Below are 22545 nucleotides of genomic sequence, written 5' to 3' on the forward strand. Positions count from 1 at the left end.
ATGCTTCTATTGGCGTATCGACTTTTCGCTTGACAAAACAAAAATATCGCCTCTAATATTGTCGCCTAATCATACCGATTTTTATCGGCGATAGCTTATGATTTGCGGAGACAAAGAATAATGTTCAAGCGCGATAATCGATTGGCTATTTTATAGCTATATTATTTACAACAGCAGGTAATATCTGCAGTAACACAAAGCACAGTTATACTTATAAGCGCTGCTGTCTAATTTTGCTAACCGCATGTGCTCTCGGATAAACAACAAAGAACCGTCTTCTTAATTTTCTTCAGTTCGCTGGTACGTTAGAAGAATCCGCTTGGTGCGAATTTGTATAAGACATTCTATCGTAAAACAATTGTGCTTGAGGAAGGTAATGCAAGCCTTAATATACTTCTAATGACTTAGTTGTTCTGCTTGACAATAGTTTGGATTTAATAAAAATGAGTGAAAGTCACCATTTGGATGAAAACAGTCAATATTATTTGCGAGTATAAAACTACTTTAGCTTTTAGTTTGTCACAACATTTATTACGCCATAATATTTATTGCCCGGTCCAACTAGTATAATTTAAATTGTGATCAATAAATTTGTGGGTTTCAAGCGTGAAATTTCTTTACGAGCTAAAAGTATAAGAGACATGCTTAGAGAAGTTTTATCTCTTTCAATATCGTCTGCATCTCTTGTGTTAAGTAGTGCTCGATAGTGTAAGCAGTTTATTGAATAAATTGAAACAGTTCGAATTAGTTGAAAGGCAAATTCACGCTTTTTAATTTTTTGTGTTTAATTATTCGTGTGTTTAGAGCGCACCAGCGACAGTTGCGGTCTGAAATCACTTTTTATATTAAGATTAGAGTTATTAGTTTATAATATTTAGTGCGACAGTGTGGTGTAAAATCTTATTTAGAAGTAATTGTCAATAAGTAGAATTTGTTTCATAGCTTTCACTTAGTAGAACATTGTAATGCAAGGTGTGATTGCAACTCGAGTGAAGGTTGGTTGATTATAACTGTTGAGTATTGTGTAGTTTTAGTAAGGCTCTATACTGTAGTGGGGCTTTAAAATGTGGCCAACAGAGTTTCATAACAATAGCTCACATTCTAGGAATTTATAGTGTGGCCCTCTACAGCCGTTGTAAGGCTAATAGTTAATTAGTGCCAGCTTTCTATTCATGAGTTGCCTGGCAATTCGAGCGTGGTTTTCTTTTCCTACTCTTAAATTGGTTACTACTCTTGAATTGTTGCAAACAGCTAATGATGGTGTAAATACAATTTATAAGCAGCTGCTCCTATTTATAAGTTCCTAAGCTGTTGTGTTACAGGTTTTGTCTTTTCTTGTTTAGCAATTCGTTCTGGTTGGATGTCCATAGAAAGTGCTTCAGCGCATGGTGGACAATTAATTTGCTTTCTAACACTTGCTCAAAGATGTTGAAAAACATAGAGAATCAATCTGGGTAAGTTAAGCAACAACAATTACAGTTCTCTTGGACAATAATTTATTTGATATTTGTGTTTGCTGTTTGCAACAAGCACAAACACATATTATATACAGTTTTGTTGCTAAATAAGTTTGTCTAGCTTGTAGTTTTCTATCTATACACTGCTTGTTAATCATGTGAATTTCTTATCAAACTTGAAATAATCTTTTCTATTTTCATCTTTTTTAGTGGACTGTCCTCTGGAATCAAGGTATGATTACTACTTGTGTGTTTTATTCCGACTAAATTTAGTTTTCATCGTCTTCACCAAGCTTAGTCTTGGTTTAAAATGTTTACTAATGAAATGCCCTTTGGATGACAAGTGCTCAGTGTTATGCTTAACAATATCCTCAATTCCGAAGGTTCGGAATTGACACATTGGTTCGGAAGGCTCTGCACATTCTTTCACATCTAATGCAAGTTCGATTGTACTTCCTGTGTGTTTCAATGTCATAGGAAGGTTACCTGGACATAATATTAATTGCGTCTGTCTCTCTTGTACAGCGGACTGCTGATGATATGATACAGTATGTTGGTAACCCAATTACATCTCCATCGACAGACACTGTTGCTTCCGATACACAATCGGACACAGAGAACTACACCGCCAAAAGGGTGAGTGTTCTGAACGACCTGATCATGCTGCAGTCAGCGGTACTTATCAGTGGCAGCCTAGATGACATATACAGAGCAATCAGTGCGAGTAGCCAATAGATGGTAGCTCTTTAATGTCATAAGCTTAGGATTGTCGGCTTGAAGAGATTAGGTAGCCACTACGTGATTAGCAGCTAGCTCTTTGTAGTAAACAAGCCTCATTGAATTAATAAGCGGAGCCAAGATTATGCTCTTCTATTTGATGAATAGAATATTTCTCTGGCCATAATTAAAAAGGGCATTATGTGAAAACGCGATGGCCCAGGTAGATAAGGTGTCATGAGGTTATTTGTTATTAAGGCCAGCTAGTCACAGCTTTACCAATAATGACAGCTGGTAATGATAACCTGGCGTGCATGAGGAGTGTTTACCCCAATGCCATGACAGCAGCGTAGTTCTGAGAAGCCTGCCCTTTATTATATGCTCACCTACTGTTCTCTAGCCGTCTTCAATGGCCACCTTGCTTTTCTTACAATCTTCCATTTCTTTATTCAGGTCAGGATGTCTGATGAAAGCCAAATAACTGGAGGGGTACCCGACAAACTTGTCCCTTCTCGTGTCATTCATGTCAGAAACCTGCCACAGGATACTTCAGAGTCAGAAATAATGCAGTTGGCTGCCTGCCATGGCCAAGTTACTAACCTCATACTAATGAGGAATAAACGACAGGTGTGTTTTGCTGTCATAGTTATGTCGGTGTGAACAATCAAGATGTGTGTAGAATTGTTTGTGTTTTAGTTCATTGTGGTATTGATGTGCAATAAGAATCCTAGTTGGGAAGGTTTTCTGACTCGGCAGATAGGAACAAGCCAGGGTAACTCTAAGCCAGGGTCCCCCCATAACTGGCAGTAAGATCTGCTCCGGCGGCATCGGTTATGCTAGCATAGTGACTATCAACTCCTTTACAGGATAGTTTGGTTCACATCAGTTAGAAAGAGAACCACGAGAGACTGTTTTGTCTTCTGTCTTTTCGATACATGTCCCGGAACACTGCAGTACTCTCGAGCCAGATCAACAGATTTATCGTGTGGGAGGCCGATCAATAAGTGCTTAGGCTAAATTGTTATAGCAATGCTTCACACAATGGCTAATTTCATGGGGGATCTTTGTGTAGTTGCCATTCAATGGTTTAGTCATCATGAAGTCTTACTTTTCGACGTCTTGCAAAGTTAAAATTGGTGCACAAGATCACCGAGTCAAATTTAGCATCATAGTTCATGTATTCTGTAAATAGTTGCATACTAGCTGATATTCAAACTAATCCCTACACAGAGATAGTGAAATGAGGCAAATTGTTAGATAGATGATGCGGTATCACCGATGTTTTATTTAGTCATAACGTACCATAGTGTTGAGACCATACTAGGGTTAATTCTTACAAACAAATTAATTGTAGTACCAGTTTTAATTGCTATAGAAATCAGAAGTTTGTGCAAAATTCTATGTTTTGAGAGCTTTTTAATGATCAACTTTTATATGAGATATGCTAACATGCGAGATTATACAGAGGAAGGTGGGGGAAGTTTGGTCAAAAATCGCATTTATGCAAAGTAAAACAAAGGTAAAAACTAAAAAATTTTATAATTTTGCCTGTAAATCGGTTAGTGAGTGTTCTATCCTACTGTAAATGCACCATGGCTAATCCATGACAAAATACTTGTTTGAAAACTTGTCATGTTACCTGACTTAACTTAGCTGTGGAGTAAGTTGCGTCAGTCAATGGGGTGTTGGGTCAGTCAATGGGAGTGTTGGGTCAGTCAATGGGGTAAGTTGGGTCAGTCAATGGGGTAAGTTGGGTCAGTCAAAGGGGCAAGTTGGGTCAGTCAATAGGGTAAGTTGGGTCAGTCAATGGGGCAAGTTGGGTCAATGTAAAAAGTATTCAGTAGAATAGTTTTATGACACAGTAAAGCTTTGCGACTACAACTGCTGGATATTTTGGATTTACACTTAAATATATTTCACATATAATTACTACGTGCATGCACATATATACGTAATATTATGCATAATTAATATTATTAATAAACTATAGCATATCTTTATTAAGTGTTAAAAGTATTATTAATGTCTTTCATATCTCAATGTATCTTGTCACCGAAGCTGACACCTCCTAGCGTTCTGGTAGTTGTTCCAGTAGATAAGGAAGCACTTAGACTCGTAGTACTTGAATGATCTGGTTGGAATCTACCGGAGGCCCTTAATGGGACCATTTTGTAAATATCTACCATCCAATCCCTCACATCCTGTCGCCATTGCAATATAAACAAAAGCCTGGTGTTTTCCAGCAAACTTTGCTGAAACAAACATTCCTATCTGAACTGATTTATCCCTTTTTTCATTATCAGTCTCTGTCGCTGGTGAATCGCTGTCTCAACCAATCAAGCTGTCTGTCAAGAATTCTTCATTTGAGCTTGAAGATAAAACTGCATTCAGATTTCTCATTTTCGTTCGTTTTTCTCAAGATTTTTTTTCAGTTGCCACTTTTCTGGAGTATCAGTTAGTGTCGCAGTTCTAGCTCTCTTATTTTCGCTTTTCTATGTGGTGCCTGTGACTTCGACAGCTCACCGCGAAGACTATATCGGCTGTATTAAAACTTAATCTCTTGGGCTTGTATTTGTCAAAACTACGGTTTATTATCTATGAGAGATGTCAACAAATGTGTAGGATCGATAAAAGTTTATCGGTGCGAGTTGGGCCAGTGACCCGTCTTGCCCAGCCAAGGTTGACCCAACTTGCCCCACTTTCTTTTAAAAACAAAATGAACTTATTCTCAATATTGGTTCTAGCAGCTGCAGATATTTAAACCATAACTGTCATGTACAATTTTTATCGTTTTTTCTAGGTAAATCAGACACGCTGATTCCGATTTACTCAAAATAAAGATTGGCCCACTAACCTTCAAAGTCATGAAGGCTTTTTAAAGCGTTTCAATATTCGTCTCCAAAAAAACACTATCGGCATAACAAGCTCCGCCCATTAATATGTGACGTAGCCAAGCTTTTTAAAAACTGAAGTTAGGGATGTTTAATCCAAATTAGAATAATAGAGATGGGTGTCTTAAAACCCATTATTATCTAACATCAGCCTGTAAAATAATCTGTCTTTTATGAAAGGTAGATAAACTATTTAAAATTGCTCGTAGCTTGTTACATGATGTTTAATAGGCTAAACGTCCAGAAAAATTAGCTCAAAAAGTGCGATTTTATCACAAGCTGGCGTTGTTATCGCGCTTTTTTGAGCCCATTTTTAAATATGCAATGTTAAATAGCTTATCTACCTTTCAGAAAAAAAAGGTTTTATTTTGAAGGCTGAATTTAGATAATAATGGGTTTTCAGACATCCATTTCTCTCATTCTAAATCGGGTTTAACATCTCTAACTTCCATTTTTAAAAAGCTAGGTTATGGTCACGTATTTATGGACGCAGCTTGTTGTGCCAATCGTGTTGTTTACGAAACCGAAATGCTGTAAAAAAGCCTTCATTACTCTGAAAGTTAGTGGACCAATCTTTATTTAAGTACAAAATCAAAATCAGTGTGTCTGATTTACCTAGTAAATACAATAAAAGTTGTATGTGACAGTTATGGTTTAAGTACTGGATCAAATGTGATATTTTAGCCACTAGTCATTCTGAATTACACAAACATACTTTACTGCTGTTTTTCTACCAAAATCGTACAGTACAGCATGGCTGATAAAGTTTACATTTGATGTAAAATAGTGGTAAATGTCGAATAACACACTCACTTGCTAAATGTTCCTTACTAAATAATGGTAGAAAAATGACCTTGACCTACTATGTTCTCAGTGACTTAACTAAAGAAAATAAGCAAAAAATGCAACTCCACATATGTACCCGGGCCCAACTTTCCCTACCTTCCCCTATGTGCATAATTACATTATGAACCTCGTTTGTAAAATGAGCCTGTATTTTTTTTATATCTGAAAGCGCCGCATTTACCATTTGAAATTTGGCTCTATGTGATTGCCTTGATCAATAGTAACATGGCCATCTGTTAAAATCAATTTTGGTTTCATTCAATGGTTTCATGCTAATCACTGCACATCTGTAATAGCAGATGTAATAGTGGTAATCTTTTAATTATCCGATAAACATCTTCCGTTAGTGTAGACTGTAAAATGTCTAAGATGTTTAAGTTGTTATACATCACAGAAGTCATTCGATGAAACGTAAGTGTGAGGTTAGCATACAAATAATATGGGAATGTTGAAAAACCTATCTTATCCTTACATGTTCATAGTAGTAGCTATAGCAGCTGTTACATGTTCACAGTAGTAGCTATAGCAGCTGTTACATGTTCATAGTAGTAGCTATAGCAGCTGTAACATGTTCATAGTAGTAGCTATAGCAGCTGTTACATGTTCATAGTAGTAGCTATAGCAGCTGTTACATGTTCATAGTAGTAGCTATAGCAGTTTCTTATGACCACTCTGTGTCACTGGCACAGCAACCTATATTCAAATAACTCAACAATTAGATTATATGTAAGATATTTTATTATTATACAATTAGATTACAACTGCATCTTGTTTTCAAAGACACCTGATATATCCGATTGTCTTGTAATTTGGTTAAATGTTCTCTCGCTGCCTTACTCTAGCCTGTTTTCAACTAAGTTTCTACCTCTGCTGCTGGTTGGGACATTATTTATTTAGATGGCTAGGGCCAGAACTTGCCAGTGGAAATGAGAAGATCGATACAGCAGTGAACAACTTGGTTCACATTATGTTCTTCTCAGTTTGGAGCAATGCTTGTATCTTACTCCTGTTGTTTGTCTTGTAGAAGACATGTTGCAGTTTTTCTTTCGTTAAAGCATCCATATTCTTCTCATTCATCTCACATTAGCGACGTATGCTTGATTTTGGTGCAACTAGCAGTTTAATATCATCGTCTTCTGCTACAGGTACAAGCAGTTGTTTAAATTGAATTCCTATTTCAGAATTGCTGTTTTTGGTTTTTCAGCATGTCATTGGACCTTAAAATTGTTTACAATTTATTGCGGGGCCAGTTATGATTTGATTTCCTTCAATGATACTCCCACCAACCACAATCTTGCAGCTGATGGTATTGCTACTATAACTAGTGTAATTTTGTTTTTGTTTTTTGATAAATTCAATATATTTTCCTATGTGAAGGTTACTAGCAACTTTAAAAGCTTTACTCCAACATTTTATGTCTGCAAGTATAATATATCCCGTAAAACCTCTATTTGAACGTCATGGCGCTGTATGTCTCAACCATTCCCCTATATTGGCGTTTTATTAGAGTAACGTTCAAATAGAAGTTTTATAATTGTTTTATTGTTAGTTTACGTTTAATATTATGCATACGTGATATATACTTAATACATGTATTTGATTGGTCTTGTATCCAGGTGAGATTTGCATGTAGGAAAGCAAATTTTCTAGGTTTACAGCAGACTATTAAAATATGTGGAGTCCCACATTACGTTCGCTAATAAGATTGTCTTAGCTTGTCATTAGTTTGTTAGAGATTCTGGTGGAAGCTCGACTGTTTTTGGTGTGATCTAGTATCTAGTTTTAATGCAAATGATTTATACAATACACTCTAGGGTTCTATTCTAGGCTTTTGTGGAGATGCATGATCTTAAGCAAGCCATGAGCTTTGTACGTTGTCACCAGCAGCACAACTCGCCTGCCCTCATACGGAACCAGCAAGTTCAGCTTCAATACTCTGCTACATACACAGAACTCAAACCCGGACAGGTACTCTCAACACCTGACCTCTTTGTCTGAATGTGTGTTACCTTTGCCTTACTAAGGTCAGGCTTCAGATTTTCAAATAATTTTCTTTAAAATGTTCATACTTTTGTATGTTGTTCCTATACATACACCCGCTTGCTGGCGGAGGCTCAGTCGTGTCTCGGGCAAAATTTCCACTAAATATTGACGCATACAGCTTGGTGAAGCATCGTTTTGTCGAGTTGAATGGCAACCAAATTACCGCTAAAACTACTTAAAATTTATCTTGCAGCTGCTTAATACTTTTATAATATTTATGAAAAACTTATGTACCATCATAGAAGTCAAAAAGCATGCCTACGCTTTTGTTGAAAACCAAATTGTAATATTGCAAGTAACATAAAAATCGATTTTATATGAAAATATTTTTTACCTTTAATAATCATGCCAGGATGGGATTTAAATTCACTCAAAATGGTTAAACACAGCTGCACAGTTAAACACAGGTGCACAGTTAAACACAGCTGCACAGTTAAACACAGCTGCACAGTTAAACACAGCTGCACAGTTAAACACAGGTGCACAGTTAAACACAGCTGCACAGTTAAACACAGCTGCACAGTTAAACACAGGTGCACAGTTAAACACAGCCGCACAGTTAAACACAGCCGCACAGTTAAACACAGCCGCACAGTTAAACACAGCCGCACAGTTAAACACAGCCGCACAGTTAAACACAGCCGCACAGTTAAACACAGCTGTATTGTGACCACAGCTGTATTGTGACCACAGCCATTCTGAGTAAGTGATATCCAAAGACAGTAATATCAACTTACCTGATCATATTATTAGCTGGTACACTGTTGAGAAATTTACCAGTGACTCGAGTTTTATTGTTACAAAAATGAAATTTTTGTAACAGTAGTAACATAGTTTTAGTCATCATTGAGATGAGTTGCACACAAATGATAATCAAATGTTACTGCGCATTGTCATTGCTCATTGTTACATTAATTTGCGTTCATTGGGTGATCTATCTGTTGAGAGATTGAACAGCAGCAAACTGCCTTTTTACTCTGATTGTTGATCAAGTTTCTCATCGACCAATAGCCGAAAGTTGTTCTGAACGATCGACTATTCCAGTTTTTAGTGAACCCCAATTACCCGCTTACGTTCTCGTAGCTTTCCATAGGCAGCTCAGAGCTGACTAGAAGTAAGGATATTGACCATCTGTAGGCAAACTCAAGATCCTGCTTATGCTGATCAGTCAGCGTGCTGCCGGCTGAGTGGTTTGGCATAATCTAAGCTTTTCCCTGGCCGTGACCATCTGGATAGCTTCGCGTGTAGATTACCAAAGTTATCATTTACTTCTTGTGTTAACCAGCGTTACCTAGCAGAATTATGGATGGAGCAGGCATGATTTTTTACTTCTACGTGTACTTGTACTTTTCTATTGTTTAGTTTCATTTCTAGTTGGCTTTTTAGTGCATTTATTCTGTTTCACAGCGATCACACGCGAATGGAATGAAGCCAACTCCTGTACTGCATGTCAATGTTGACAGCCATCTTGTGCCTGTCAGTCTCGCCCTCTTCAATCAGGTTACCTTCTCTACTTTCCATTTTAGGGCTATACTATAAATATCTAATTTGCTGTTTTCTGATTGTATCGTAGAACAGTATAATCCAGATCGTTTTCTGTGCGCTGTGAAAGTCATCATATGTTTGCCTTTGCTACCACGTAATGTCCTTGAACTCTATATAGCATTCATATAAGTATTGGCTAGTTTTTCTCGGTGTTTGGCTATGCGCCGTGGTTTTAGCAATTCAAGTTGATCACTTTTCAGTGCTCAGCCATTTATGGGATGTTCTCTGTTACAGTTGTTCTCAAGGTTTGGCACTGTGCTGAAGATAATCACGTTCACTAAAAACAGTAAGTACGAGTTGCTGCCGTTCTATAGCATGTCTAGAGACTATCACAACCAATGACCGTGTTATTGCTGATATGGTTTGTTTAAAGATATCTAGCCATGCCCCATCACAGTAACACGAAGTAATAAACTTCTGTGCACACCTGTTGTGGGTAAACAGTATTTGTTAATTTACATGATAACTCAATCAGTATATAAACAGTGATATTACTCGTACACGATGGTGGATATGAGACTGAGGAACTAGAGCTATAGCTCCCCATCTTATACTTCTAATGCTTTCTTGCCAAGGACAGGATATTTCCCCAGTGCCAAATGAGTCAGTTATATCATGTTGTTGGTAAACAAAGTAACTGGATGGCGTGTAGTATGCTGTATATCCCCCATATAAGCAGCTTCTAGATAGCAAAAATTGTTTACCAAACTAAAGGGTTCAGCTTATACCTGATTGACAGCAAATGAAATTACATGCTAACTTAATTTTAACAGCTCCAACCTTTATTACAGCATGTACAGCATAACAATAGTGGTTACCACTACAATTAACTCTTTCGCTACCAAATTTTTTATGGAGACAATTAAATATTTGGCATTAGTTCACATAAGTTGTCATAACATTTGACTGAATTAATTATCATAGTCATACATAATCTGGTGTCATAAAAAGGCTACAAATGTGCTGCGGAATCAGTTAGAACACTTTTTGTCCTCTTCATACTATCATGGTGGAGACGAGTTACCACTATTACTATAGTTTACAGCATTAGTATTACTGTTAAACATAAATACTGTTACTGCTACTATATTGCCCAAAAGATAATCATCAGAAATTCATTGACCTACAATTTGAAACCTACGCAGCTAAACCTACGCGAAATTAGGTCAGTGGGAAATGCAAACAGCTGATTGTTTTCTTTTGATTAAGCGGAGACCCGATAGGCTAGTTAAACGACTACTCACCAATCAGAAACGCTTTGTGTCAAGCCTGCAAAAATTTGTCCATTACCATAACACTTTGCTTTGATAGGTACGTACGACGTGTTACGATTTATGGGGTCAACTTATATGCGAATTCTTTTAAATTCCCTTATTTCCAAAGCTGTTGTTCTAGGGTCGGCTCATATGAGAAATAAGCGTATACGCGGGGACATATGTTATATTGGGAAATAGGTCATAGTTTTGATCTTCAGATGACCTTGGTGTTTTGTCATCATCTGTTCCACTGCTTATTCGTAGATCAGTTTCAAGCTTTGGTGCAGATGTCAGATGTAGAATCAGCGGGCAGAGCCAAACAGGTAAGTGGAAATAACTCCTTTTACTATCTAATCATTTATTGAAGACTGGTTCTCTATAGCATCCTTTAATTAATGCAATTGTGCAAAAATATGGAAATTGTGATTTTCGAAAGTTTTTTCCTTTAAAAGCGGTGTCTTACCAAAGGGTATTTTAAAATTTAAAGACTGCTTGTCGTGATGATTACTATTCATATGTAATCATCCATTTACTATTCCACTAGATTACTATTCCACTGTTTCATCTTACTATTCGTAAGATGAAACATGACATTCTATGCTCAAATTTAATGTTTAAACATAAACAATCCTTATAAATTGGGTTGATGTAAACACCATTAAGAAATGAATCCAGTTGCAAATAAGCGTGCTGGTTGACCCTGTGTAATACACATTTGGCAGTCACTTTGTCCTTGAACAAAATGGTCTTTGATGAAGCTATTTTTACACAGTAGTTTGATTTGCAAGAAACTGTGCCCGCGAGTACTTGAAGGAATAACAACATGAGCGAGTTGATCCGCTAGCATCAGTAATAATTGGAGGCCATAAGATTTGGCTGTGTTTGAATTTAGTAGGCTTTTTAGATTCTACCCTAGAGTTTACCCTAGGCATTTATTTAAATTGCACTTTAAATCTCATCCCTCAAGCAGGGCAGCCTTACCCATGTGTTACACATTTGTCTATAGCCAGTCACCCATGAATAACAATTATTTTCTCAGAATCTCTCTGTATCTCATTTCCTTTGCACTTTTATAGTGCAAATCACAGCGCGTGTCTTTTGTGTCAATCGGTTGTCTTCATGGGTGTTGTTATCTTAGTTCTTTGATTGGCGTTCATTTAAGTGCAAGTTATGCTTGCATATATTGATTTATAGGTGGGAGGGTTGGTCACATGATTGGATAGCCCAAGTGCTGTTGAGACATGCAGTATTTTGGTCATTGGATCGTGTGTAGGCGTATCGAGAGCGGCCAAACTACCATTTAATATTTTTCGTAAATAGGCAAGGATGTTGGTATATAGTTGGCGTGATGTTGTGATAACTTGATGGTTTGAAACTCTGAGCAGGGAGCGGTCATAACCCGACTTTTCAAATAGGGTTACAAGCCATTTGGATTACTGCAATGGTGCTGAAATATTTTTTGAGATCGAAATTTTTTGGAACAATTGTTTCTGTAAGAATAATCCTGAATTCGTTAATTCCATTTTGCATATCAAAAAGTGACAGTATTTTGACAACAATTTCAACCTTTAACAAGACAGATACACTACTTAAATAAGAGAAATGTAAAAAAAAGGAAATCATTAAAGAGCAGACAGGTCGTTATTTCACTGTAGAGAGAAGCGAACAGAAGTAGATGCTCATTCACGTAGATAAGTTAGAGGCGGGAGGGTTTTGAAATACAATTGAAATACATAAAAAAACATTATTTAATATCAATGGAGGAAGTTAACTATGAAATTTTGTTTAATTTGTTTTTTTTTCAAATTTTTCAATTTCATTCACGAAGCTGCAATGTTTTGAGAAATCTCAAAATACTGTATATTGAAAATTGTGATGCAGTCAAATAATTGCTCCAATCTTACCTCTTTGAAAATTACTATGTTAACATGATCAGGGTAGAGGTTTGGTTGTATCTCGTTTTGATCTCTATAATGATCTCTATAGTGGTCTCTGTAATGATCTTTATAATGAGATAGAAAGTTCATTCTCAAATATTATTGCATTGATTCATCTTCCATTAACTCAGTAAATAAAATCTCCGATTGATGTGAAAGCGCTATTCACCACCCTATAAGGCTCCGCTACTGTCTAGGAATTGGATGGGAAGAACATTTTTCTCAACTGCTGCATGCTGCGAATAGACTTCAGCAAGATGATCAGCATCAACGTCAAGTATAACAATGAGAAGAGCCGTGACTTCACTAACCCTGATCTGCCGAGTGGGGAGGGTGGTGCGCCTCACATCGACGCTGCTCCTCCCACTATTGGTCAGATGGCGGGTCTGGCCAGCGGGCCCGTCGGCATGTGCTGTAAGTTCCTTATGGTTTTTCTGGTGCGTCACAAATCTTTCCTTAAAGACCATCGTAAGACTACAGCTCCCGTTGATATCTCTTTTGCTGATACATACCGAGCTTATGTGCCATTACAAATGATAGGATAGCTTATATGATGGCAAGATTGGTACGGCTAGTTATTTTAATAGCAGTATATTCTGTTGAGGCTTAGAAAGAATAGTTTCATCAAGTTGACAATTAGCACAGATTATCACCGTGTAGCAGTAAATATTTAATTTGCTTTGGTTTAATAAAGAATTGTAGCGAAGTTTGTACAATTCGAGTCAAATATTTATTTTAAGCACACCATTTGACGTATCGTTCATGTTTATAGTGCCTGTACCGCAAGCTCTCAACGCCACTCCTATGGTAAATGCTTATCCTGCGATGAAGGGTCTTCGACCATTTAGAATGCTCTCCGGGGTTAATCCGGCCATGATGCAAGGTTTTGGTTTGCATCCACCTAATCCTGTGTCGGCAGCCACTCCTCTAAACCTCAGAGCTCTTCAACTCAGCCCAGCCAGACTTTCTCTGGGTCAGCAAGCGGACAGTAGCTCGTCCTCCACACACCTCCATCAAATCATCATGAGTCAACTAGGCCTGCAAGGGACTAGACTCGCTGCACCTATTGCTATGCCTGCTCTCAGTTCAGCCAATTCTATTTATCCCACCCATCATATCTCTGTCCCAAATGTAATGCAGTTACCACAGGCTTTGCCCAACACCGGTTCCACTGGCCCTCAGCAGGAAGTCAAAGAAGTGACCAATCAGAAGATAGGGCTGCCAACGGCTGAGCAACATCAACAGATCTTGCTGAGTCAGTTGCAGCAGCAACAGTTAATGCAGCAGCAGTACATGAACCAAGCTGTTCCTTTCATGTCTCAAGTCTCACCAGCCAATATGGCTGCCGGTGAAGTAGGTTCGCCGTCTCCTCCCAGTGCTGGCAATTCAGTTGTCCTCGTCTCCAACCTCAACGCTCAGGTATGTTTTGTGAATTTGTTGTGATTACAGCTGATGTTGAGCGATTACAGTAATTGAGCTGAAGTCAGATGCGCTTATGTGGGCGATTGGTTGTGGGTTTTGTGCGCTCATAATCCTCAATATTATTACAAGACACCTACGCTGCTCTTCGGCAATTGTTGATATCTGACGCTGGTGGTATGCTGCTGTATCTCTAGGAGGGAACGGTTCGGTTGCAGACGCTATTTGTCGATGAATTATGCTTGTGTTGGTAGGTAAGGCTTATGCTGAAGGACAGTACTTATGCTACATGGTGGTGTCTATGCAGTCGTGAGATGCTTGTCTGCCGATGGGCGGTGTTCGTGTGCCTATGGGCGGTGTTCGTGTGAAGATGGGCGGTGTTCGTGTGCCTATGGGCGGTGTTCGTGTGAAGATGGGCGGTGTTCGTGTGAAGATGGGCGGTGTTCGTGTGAAGATGGGCGGTGTTCGTGTGAAGATGGGCGGTGTTCGTGTGAAGATGGGCGGTGTTCGTGTGAAGATGGGCGGTGTTCGTGTGAAGATGGGCGGTGTTCGTGTGAAGATGGGCGGTGTTCGTGTGAAGATGGGCGGTGTTCGTGTGAAGATGGGTGGTACGTGTATGATGAGATGTGTTTTGCATTGATGTGGTGTTGTTATTAGGTACTAGTTTTGTCGATGGGAAGAATGCAGCTAGTTGCAGCTACTTTTTAATACTTTGCATCTTTGTTTAAGCTTCTACTAATACCCATATGACTGCTGATGAACACGAAAACCCACCAGTAGAACAGGCATTCCTTTTTTAATGCCTGTCATCATTTTTATTGGCTGCTCTTACTTTGGCTCGTGGCTTCTTTTTTCAACCCTTCCGTTTGAGTTTTATTTATATATCATTGAGCCATTTGTTCTTTTTCTTTGTGCTCTCTCCATGGCTTCTCGGACACGCATGATGCAATGCCGGACCCTGAGCATGAGCCAGTCTAATGGCAGCCATGTGCGGATGCAATTTGTGTATTGCTTATTGCCAGCCCTGGTCGTCGTACATGCTTACTCAAGTAGCTCTTCCTATGTTTGCGATATTGTTGATTGACTACTATAGATATGTCTAGTTTAGCCAGATTCCTTTTGCATGTTAAATGTGTGTAGATCTATGCTTATGCCAATATGTATTCTTTTCTCTTTTATGTACTCTACCTAACTTGCTATACACTGTCACCAATCTGCTGAATTATTATCAACGACTGCTGCTGCCAATACCTAATATGATGGGTGGTTCTTTACCAACCCCTTCCAACTCTGGCTCTCTGAACCACCTGTTTTCTACGGTATACACGGGTTGGTGCTCCATGTGCTCGCACCCGCAATCGTCTGCCCCCCGTTTACTTCACTGCTGTTGTATCCTACAGAAAGTTAGTCCTGACGCTCTATTCACGCTATTCGGTACGTGTGTGGTATGGCTATTTATCTCTAAATTGTCTAGTATATCAACACTTGATTACTTTAAGGGCACTGACTCTACCCTCGTGCATGGCCACGCTTCTGCTGCCTACTGTTTTTCACTCTGTTCTTTTTTGGCCACTTAATTCAGGTTCAAAAGAGTTGCTGTGAAAATCTCCCATCCATTTTCTCACGTAGCCTACACTGTATGTAGTATTCGTAACCAGCACGATTGCTATCGAGTCGCTCCGGGATGCATGGCAAAAGCTAGATGCACCTCACTTAGCAAATTACGCAAGTCCAAAGTGGTACAAATAACTTGCAGTTAGATGTCCTCTCCTACTCAACATCAACTCAGTTACGGAACACGGCTTGAGGTCGTCTGTTACATTTCACTTTAGGGAGTTCTTTTAGTTTTGCATTTGTTTGGCTCGAATCTTGCCAGGCAGTTATTTTGTCAAACTCGATGGTCTTTTTTATTATAAATACCGTAGATATCTCTCAGTCATTAGTAAATGTAGGTATTGCTCTCCTCCCCCAGATTTCGACCTCTGATCTTGCGCTAAAACCAAATGTAACATTGCTTCCACAAGCCATCTCAAGATACGTACTGCAGCTTACCTCTCATAAAAGTTTACATCTTCCTTTGAAAGCAAGATTCAAAAAATTTTCCAAAGGAACTTCTGAAGGTTACCACAAGTTGTGGGATATTGCTGTTAAAATTATCTTGCAATTGTGTGGAAGGAATAATTCTTGTACACAATACGTATTAATATACACAATATCACACAATACGTAACATATATGCATAACCTCCAAGCTACATATAGACAGCCTCAGTTCTACGATTGAGTAGAATGGTAAAATCATACGGGTTTACTTATCACACTCGAATTGTCCAATAGTATCTATCTATATGTGAGAGGAACTGTAGATAGAATGTCACCAGATACAGGTAATTGTAGGCCGCAAGCATTGTCATGGTTAGAAGACATGGTTATCAGGATATTATAAGGAAATAGCCTTGTAAATGACCATATTTACAAGGCTATTTCTAGCCTTGTAAATATGGTAACATGGGAGATGGCACGGCACCGATTTTGCTCATACAGTTCAATATTTGGGAAATGATTCATTCGAGACAGTCGCCATATTAATTGGTTGGCTGAGGAAAAATGCTTCAAATCTGCTGGCCAACATCTTTCTAGTCAAGATTAGTTTATTTGATGAATGTCTGTCAGCATAAGCAAATAATTGGGTGGGCAACTCCTAAAATATCACTAATTTCACACCATGATTGCGTAGCAAGTGGTATGGAATCTGAGATAACTCGCTGTATTATACGTGCGAAGAAGGCATAACTTGCGTTCAGAACGTTCAATGTCTAATTGCCTACTTTTTTATCTATTCCTCCGTGTTCTTGCCATTGATCTGTTTCGCTTAAAAATTCTGACTATCAGCTTTGGCGCTTGGTTTTATTGGTGGTACCTAAAGGAGATAGCTTCCATTTCCTGTCTAGCACTTCACCATACCTGTCTATGCTTACTCGCAGTGTAAAGTGCTGATTCCATGAATGTTGGTGATTGAAATCAGGACTGCTTCTCTCTTGAATTTGTATATTGATTGATATTACTAAACAATACTAACCATGGCCCATGTTCTCCTAAGCCTGGCCAGTCTCGCATAGCAAAATGACGGCAGCTTTTTCTATATTTTTATGTGCATTTTTTGCGAAAAGTTTCATCTTATGATCTCGGTTTTAATCGATTTTGGTACCCAAACTAATTTTATTCTCGTTCAATATTTTAACTATCTAAATTATGGTAGTCGGTCAATCTAATTGTGGGCGTCAGTTGGAGATTTCCACAGCTTCTGGATAAAATTTTTATTGAGCCACTGTTGGCCAGTACAGTAGACGCTCCTAAAACGTAAATTCCAGATAACATGGAAATTTGATATGAAGTTTTTGCTTCCTACTACATAAAAAATTCCATATGACCTAAAGTGTCAAGTCAGGCGAGTTTTCAAATTTAATTTAATGTTTATCTCGTGGCATTGCGAAAGAAAAACCGCCATGCGTATAGCGTTATCTATAACTTTCACATTATACTTAACTTAATTTAACTTAACATTTTAGTTCGTTGTAATGGATTATTAAATATGTAGACAAAAAGGAGAATAGGATAGCTGCGCAATTGCTCATAAATACAAAGGCGATCGATTGGTGCGGGTGTTACAGCGTCGGTCTACCAATCAAGTAAAACCGCTTTTTATAATAAAAAATATCTCGTTGTTTTGCCTTATTGTTTTGCCTTACGCGTGCAAAATGTTTGTTATTAGTTTTACTTTGCAGAATAGACTTTGCTGTTTAAAAAAAATTAAAAATCGATGTAACCGTACATCGAAAATGTGCAGTTCTCATCAACTTGTTGGAAAATTATCACATTCATGGTCTATAAAAACCAGTGAGATTGATCATAGAAAGGAGAAAACTTTTCGATGCAAACTAATAGTTCTGCAATAACGGTACAGCACACAAATTAAAAAAGTCAAGTTTTTTCTTGACTGTAACGTAAACGATCCTAGAATGGATTATTTACATTGTAAAAGTGCCTACTGTATTTTAGCTATCATGTCTAACTCCCAGGATAAACAATAACCATTAAATTGTTATAGCTACACAGCTTAGGGCCTCAGTGAAAAAAATTTTCTTTTTTGAGATGACAGTCTTTTTTCAGTCGCATATAGGAGTGTTAAATTTTAATCGGTTTTTAGGATGGTCCATATCTATAAACAAAATTAATCAATAGACAGATTGTTTTGGTTGTCAACATCTTCATTCTCTCAACCCATTATTTCTTTATATTGCCATGTATCAAGGGCGTCAAAAGCTAGAAGAGATTTTATTAAAACTGAGTAATTTGTAAAAAAAATTGAAGGCGTGTGATATAATAATGAGGCTTTGTTGTTGCAGTTAGTTTAAAAAACTACACGAATGTTTTACGGTGAGTACTTTTTAGTTATCCAGACCATTCCTAGCTGTATCTAATCTTTGCATGGCGATGCAACTCCAATAGCATATAAAAAGCCTTCACTTTTATTGGTTAGAAGTACTGTCAGGCAGGTGATGTTAAAGACTTTAGATCTTGGAATATGTCCTAGCTCTTTGGTGAACTTGATGGAATCGTTGAGTCTAGAACTTAAATTGTTTTCTGCCAATTCCATAAGGGAATTGGGCCAATTCCATAAGGGAAATGGCAGCTAACTTAGTTGTCTTTGTAAAGAAGTTCATACTTTTGTTGTGGAACTTCTTTATATGTCATGACATGCTTTTCTCTCATAATTTGCTTTCCCATTATTCTTGGATTACTGTTTAGAAGATACGGTAAGTTTGTTGGGTCATTGTATGCAGGGATGTACGGCGATGTTATGCGAGTAAAGATTCTCTATCACAGGCTGGACACAGCTCTCATCCAATACGCTGATAAGGCCAGTGCAATCTCAGGTAATTGTCATGTATTTGGTCTTTAGTTTATCGCTGCTTACTCTTGTGGCTGTTAGTGTGAAGCTTGACCATTTAGCTTTTCGTGTTACTTTGCAATAATAATCCAATGAACTACTAATCATTGTAAAAAACAGCCTTTGGCATCGTCGCCTGAATAACTGTTAGTACTGTAAATGTATTGATACTGGAGGTTATGCGAAGCAATCCTCAAACAGTTGTACCAATTAATAGATAAACGAGTTTCGTGTCATGGTTTCGTATGCTCACGAAAAATTATTTCAAGGCAGAATAGGTTTACTAAACTTTTTCTTCTGTTTTAACGCTATCAACTTGTTTAGCTTTTGGTTACATGGTTTCATCAAAGTTTTTGTGAGTATTCCTTGTCTGTTCTTAACATACATGTTCCATGGCCAGACCAAAATAGCTGTCGGAAGTGATGAAGAAAATACCATTTTAAATCTGCACTGTTTAGCTACGAGTTTAGCTGTTTAGATAATACTAGTATGGTAAGGCCTGATCCCTTGCTCAACAGCTGAATTTATATACTATAATTTACTAAAAAAAACCTATGGCGACACACAGGAGTGTCTGGCACAAATTCTTCCGTTAAAAATAGAAACCTAATCAATTGGTTAAAATTGGATCGATCGTCGGAAAGAGTGGTTCCAGTAAAATGTAAGGGTGTGATATTTTTGTTAATTAGTCTATGGCACTTCACAAAATCGATCTTTTTCAATACTATATATGTTTAGTGTTTCCGTGTCAGTGAGCATTGAAGAAATTAACTGTAGCAGTTATGTGAATGGTGTATCAAGATCAGTAGCAACGATAGATGACTCGATCTCATGTGTCCGTAAAATGTTGGCCATATTTATTGCTCTACGATATTTCGTATATGTTTTACCACAGCCGAGTCAATCGTCAATTTTATTTTTGTCGATATCTGCTAGTTCAAGTTGGTCTAAATTTTAATCAAACTTGATGTATTCGCTTAAATTTGTGTGATGAACAATGGCACAATGTCATTTAGCATCTACACCGTTTGCATTTATTTTACTTTCCTTAGACTGAAGTCAAAGCTTAAGTCACAAGGTCATATTGTTAAAGAGTCGTGCAGCTTTTTAGTTAAAAACTAGTAAACTAAAGGGCTGAGTAATAGTTTCAGTGCAACATTGGCTGTATATTAAAGTTACTATGTTGACCATGTCCTTGTTTTGCAGCTTGCAATTATCTGGACAAGGTAACATTCTGGCAGACTGAAGTTCGTGTCATTATGTCCAAGTACAACACAATACAGATGCCGTCTGATGGTGCTAGTCCGGTAGGTAAAATTGTTAAAAAACAATACAGAAATATTCAACTGATCCAGACTTGAATAAGGCTATGGTGACCTTAGCCTTAGCGGTGAGTGTAAGTGCTGATTACGCTGCATTTATTTACAGGAAGGCCAAAGGCTAACAAAGGACTATACAACCTCAGATCTACACAGATACAGGAAACTTGGCACTAGAAATCTCTCCAACATCTATGCACCTTCCGCCACCCTCCATCTTGCTAATCTGCCGTAAGTAAACTTAGAGCTACAGCGTACAGTTAGCTTGGAACTCATTTGTCGATATGAGTTTTATATAGAAATTAGTAACTGTATATGTTTAGGATTGCTTGTGAAAAAAGAATGCAAACTAACTCCAGTGTTTTGAATTTGGTAGTTTCAATGGTCTTTGTAAACAAATGTAATCATTGTTTGTGATGAAATAAAACTAGTTTGGTTTATCATGCTAAAATAATCCTTAAAAATTGAAGAGGTTTTATTTGTTGATGGTCAGTCATTCTGGTCAATTGATAATAAAAAAGGAATCGGGTCAATTATTTACTAGTGCGAGCAGCTCAAGAGTTACACCAGATTTAAAGGTAGACCTTAGGATAACAAGGGCGGTAGTGGAAAGAATAGTAGATGTCATAGCCTCTCGCTGTTTTCACTTGATTCTCTTCTCATTTTATACTGTAGTGAGCCGACAGAAGAGCAGACTCTAGTCAAAGAGTTCTCAAACTACGGCACAGTAGTTGCTTTCAAATTTTTTGTCAAGGACAGAAGAATGGCACTCATTCAGATGGGTTCTATAATGCAAGGAGTGGAGGCTCTGATGGTGAGTAGATCCTGTGAATGTCTGTCCAGGTTCATTAGACCGTAATAACTGTCTTTACCGTAATAAGAGCTGTGATCATCCGTCTGTCTCAAGTCACATTCAGAGGTTGCGGAAAACATTGCTTTGTATGGGATTCGAACTTGCAACATTGAGTTTGGTAGACCAACACTCAACCACCTTCTGGCACTTTATAATAATTGTGCATATATAGCATATAGTTATTCTCGGTGCTGACAATCTCTGCCAGGGTGCCGGGATAAAGTCTTATCACAGCACTCTGTTCTAATCCGTGATATTTAGCCTTAGATAAAGCAGGACTCAGTTTGGGTATAGTAAAACGTGTTCTGGTTACGGGCGAATTCAATTTTCAACAGCTCGGTTAGGGTTAAGTGCTCAACACTGAAACTACTTGATCGACGCAGTTTCTGCAGCTACTATTTTCATTACTGTGATACAGTTGCTCCTTTTAGTTAGTATAAGTAATGATTCTTTTATTTCAGGGCATGCACAATTTCACTTTGAACCATTCACACCATATGCGCGTCTCCTTTTCCAAGTCGCCCATTCAGTCGTAAGAATCTCTTGGATATTAGAGAACAATGGCTGTCAAGATGAGGAAATGCAAGCCGCTAGTCAAGCTACTAGTCATGCTCACACAGACTGTACATCACAGGCCAGTGTTTGTACCAGCCATCGTTATGTCGATCATATCATTTATAGCGAATCTAGTCTACCAGCATTTTGTCTGCTTACCGTTTTGCGTGGAAATCATTTTTGACTACACATTGTGCTCTACGCAATATCATAACTAATCATTTTGTTTACATTAAGACTTTGTAGTTACAGCGACTTAAAACTGATCTCATCGCTACTGCTGTTCTTTGTCATGTTAGCATATACGTACCTATTATCATTATTATGCTTATTATTCAACTGTTTTTACACTCGCATATTTTGCGTTGAGTGCCAGGGACTGGGTTTTTCAATCCTCTGCTTTATTTGAGAATTTGCAATCAGAATTTTTTTTACTCATTTTGAAACCTAAATCCATTTTGAAAGTTTGTAGTCGTGCATTTGACAATATTGTTGGAACGTACATAGATAGCATTTTTAATATGCATGATAGGCAGGTACGCTATTGTTCAGTAACGCAGCCTCAGATCGAGTGTGCCAACTTTTTTGCCAGGTAAAATATAAACAGCTTGTTCATGTTGCTAGATGGTATCATTTCTCCCAATGTTAGTATATATCAGTCATACATATGAACAGGCTAATAAAATACAACGCAAGATTAGCAAAGTTTAGCAGGCTTATAATAGCAATCTTAAAGGTTGACTTGCAACAAAATTCA

General features: G+C 37.9%; 1 protein-coding gene across 2 annotated transcripts; it reads left to right on the forward strand.

The window, feature by feature from the left end:
• Nucleotides 1-251: 251 nt before the first annotated feature.
• On the forward strand, nt 252-22408 carry LOC137395237 (polypyrimidine tract-binding protein 1-like). Of its 2 annotated transcripts, none has more exons than XM_068082089.1 (17): nt 252-373; nt 1344-1454; nt 1668-1689; nt 1983-2093; nt 2628-2801; nt 7739-7879; nt 9362-9454; nt 9734-9785; nt 11020-11078; nt 12890-13106; nt 13465-14111; nt 15512-15545; nt 18955-19047; nt 20268-20368; nt 20490-20611; nt 21056-21194; nt 21695-22408. In XM_068082089.1, the coding sequence occupies exons 2-17, from the start codon at nt 1426-1428 to the stop codon at nt 21767-21769; spliced, it is 2109 nt and encodes a 702-aa protein (XP_067938190.1). In that variant the 5' UTR covers nt 252-373; nt 1344-1425; the 3' UTR covers nt 21770-22408. The 2 variants fall into 2 exon arrangements, with proteins under 2 accessions (XP_067938190.1, XP_067938191.1); XM_068082090.1 differs by having other exon boundaries at nt 255-300.
• The last annotated feature ends 137 nt before the right edge of the window (nt 22409-22545 follow it).

This window comes from Watersipora subatra, chromosome 4 (assembly GCF_963576615.1).
Source record: "Watersipora subatra chromosome 4, tzWatSuba1.1, whole genome shotgun sequence".
Taxonomy (NCBI): domain Eukaryota; kingdom Metazoa; phylum Bryozoa; class Gymnolaemata; order Cheilostomatida; family Watersiporidae; genus Watersipora; species Watersipora subatra.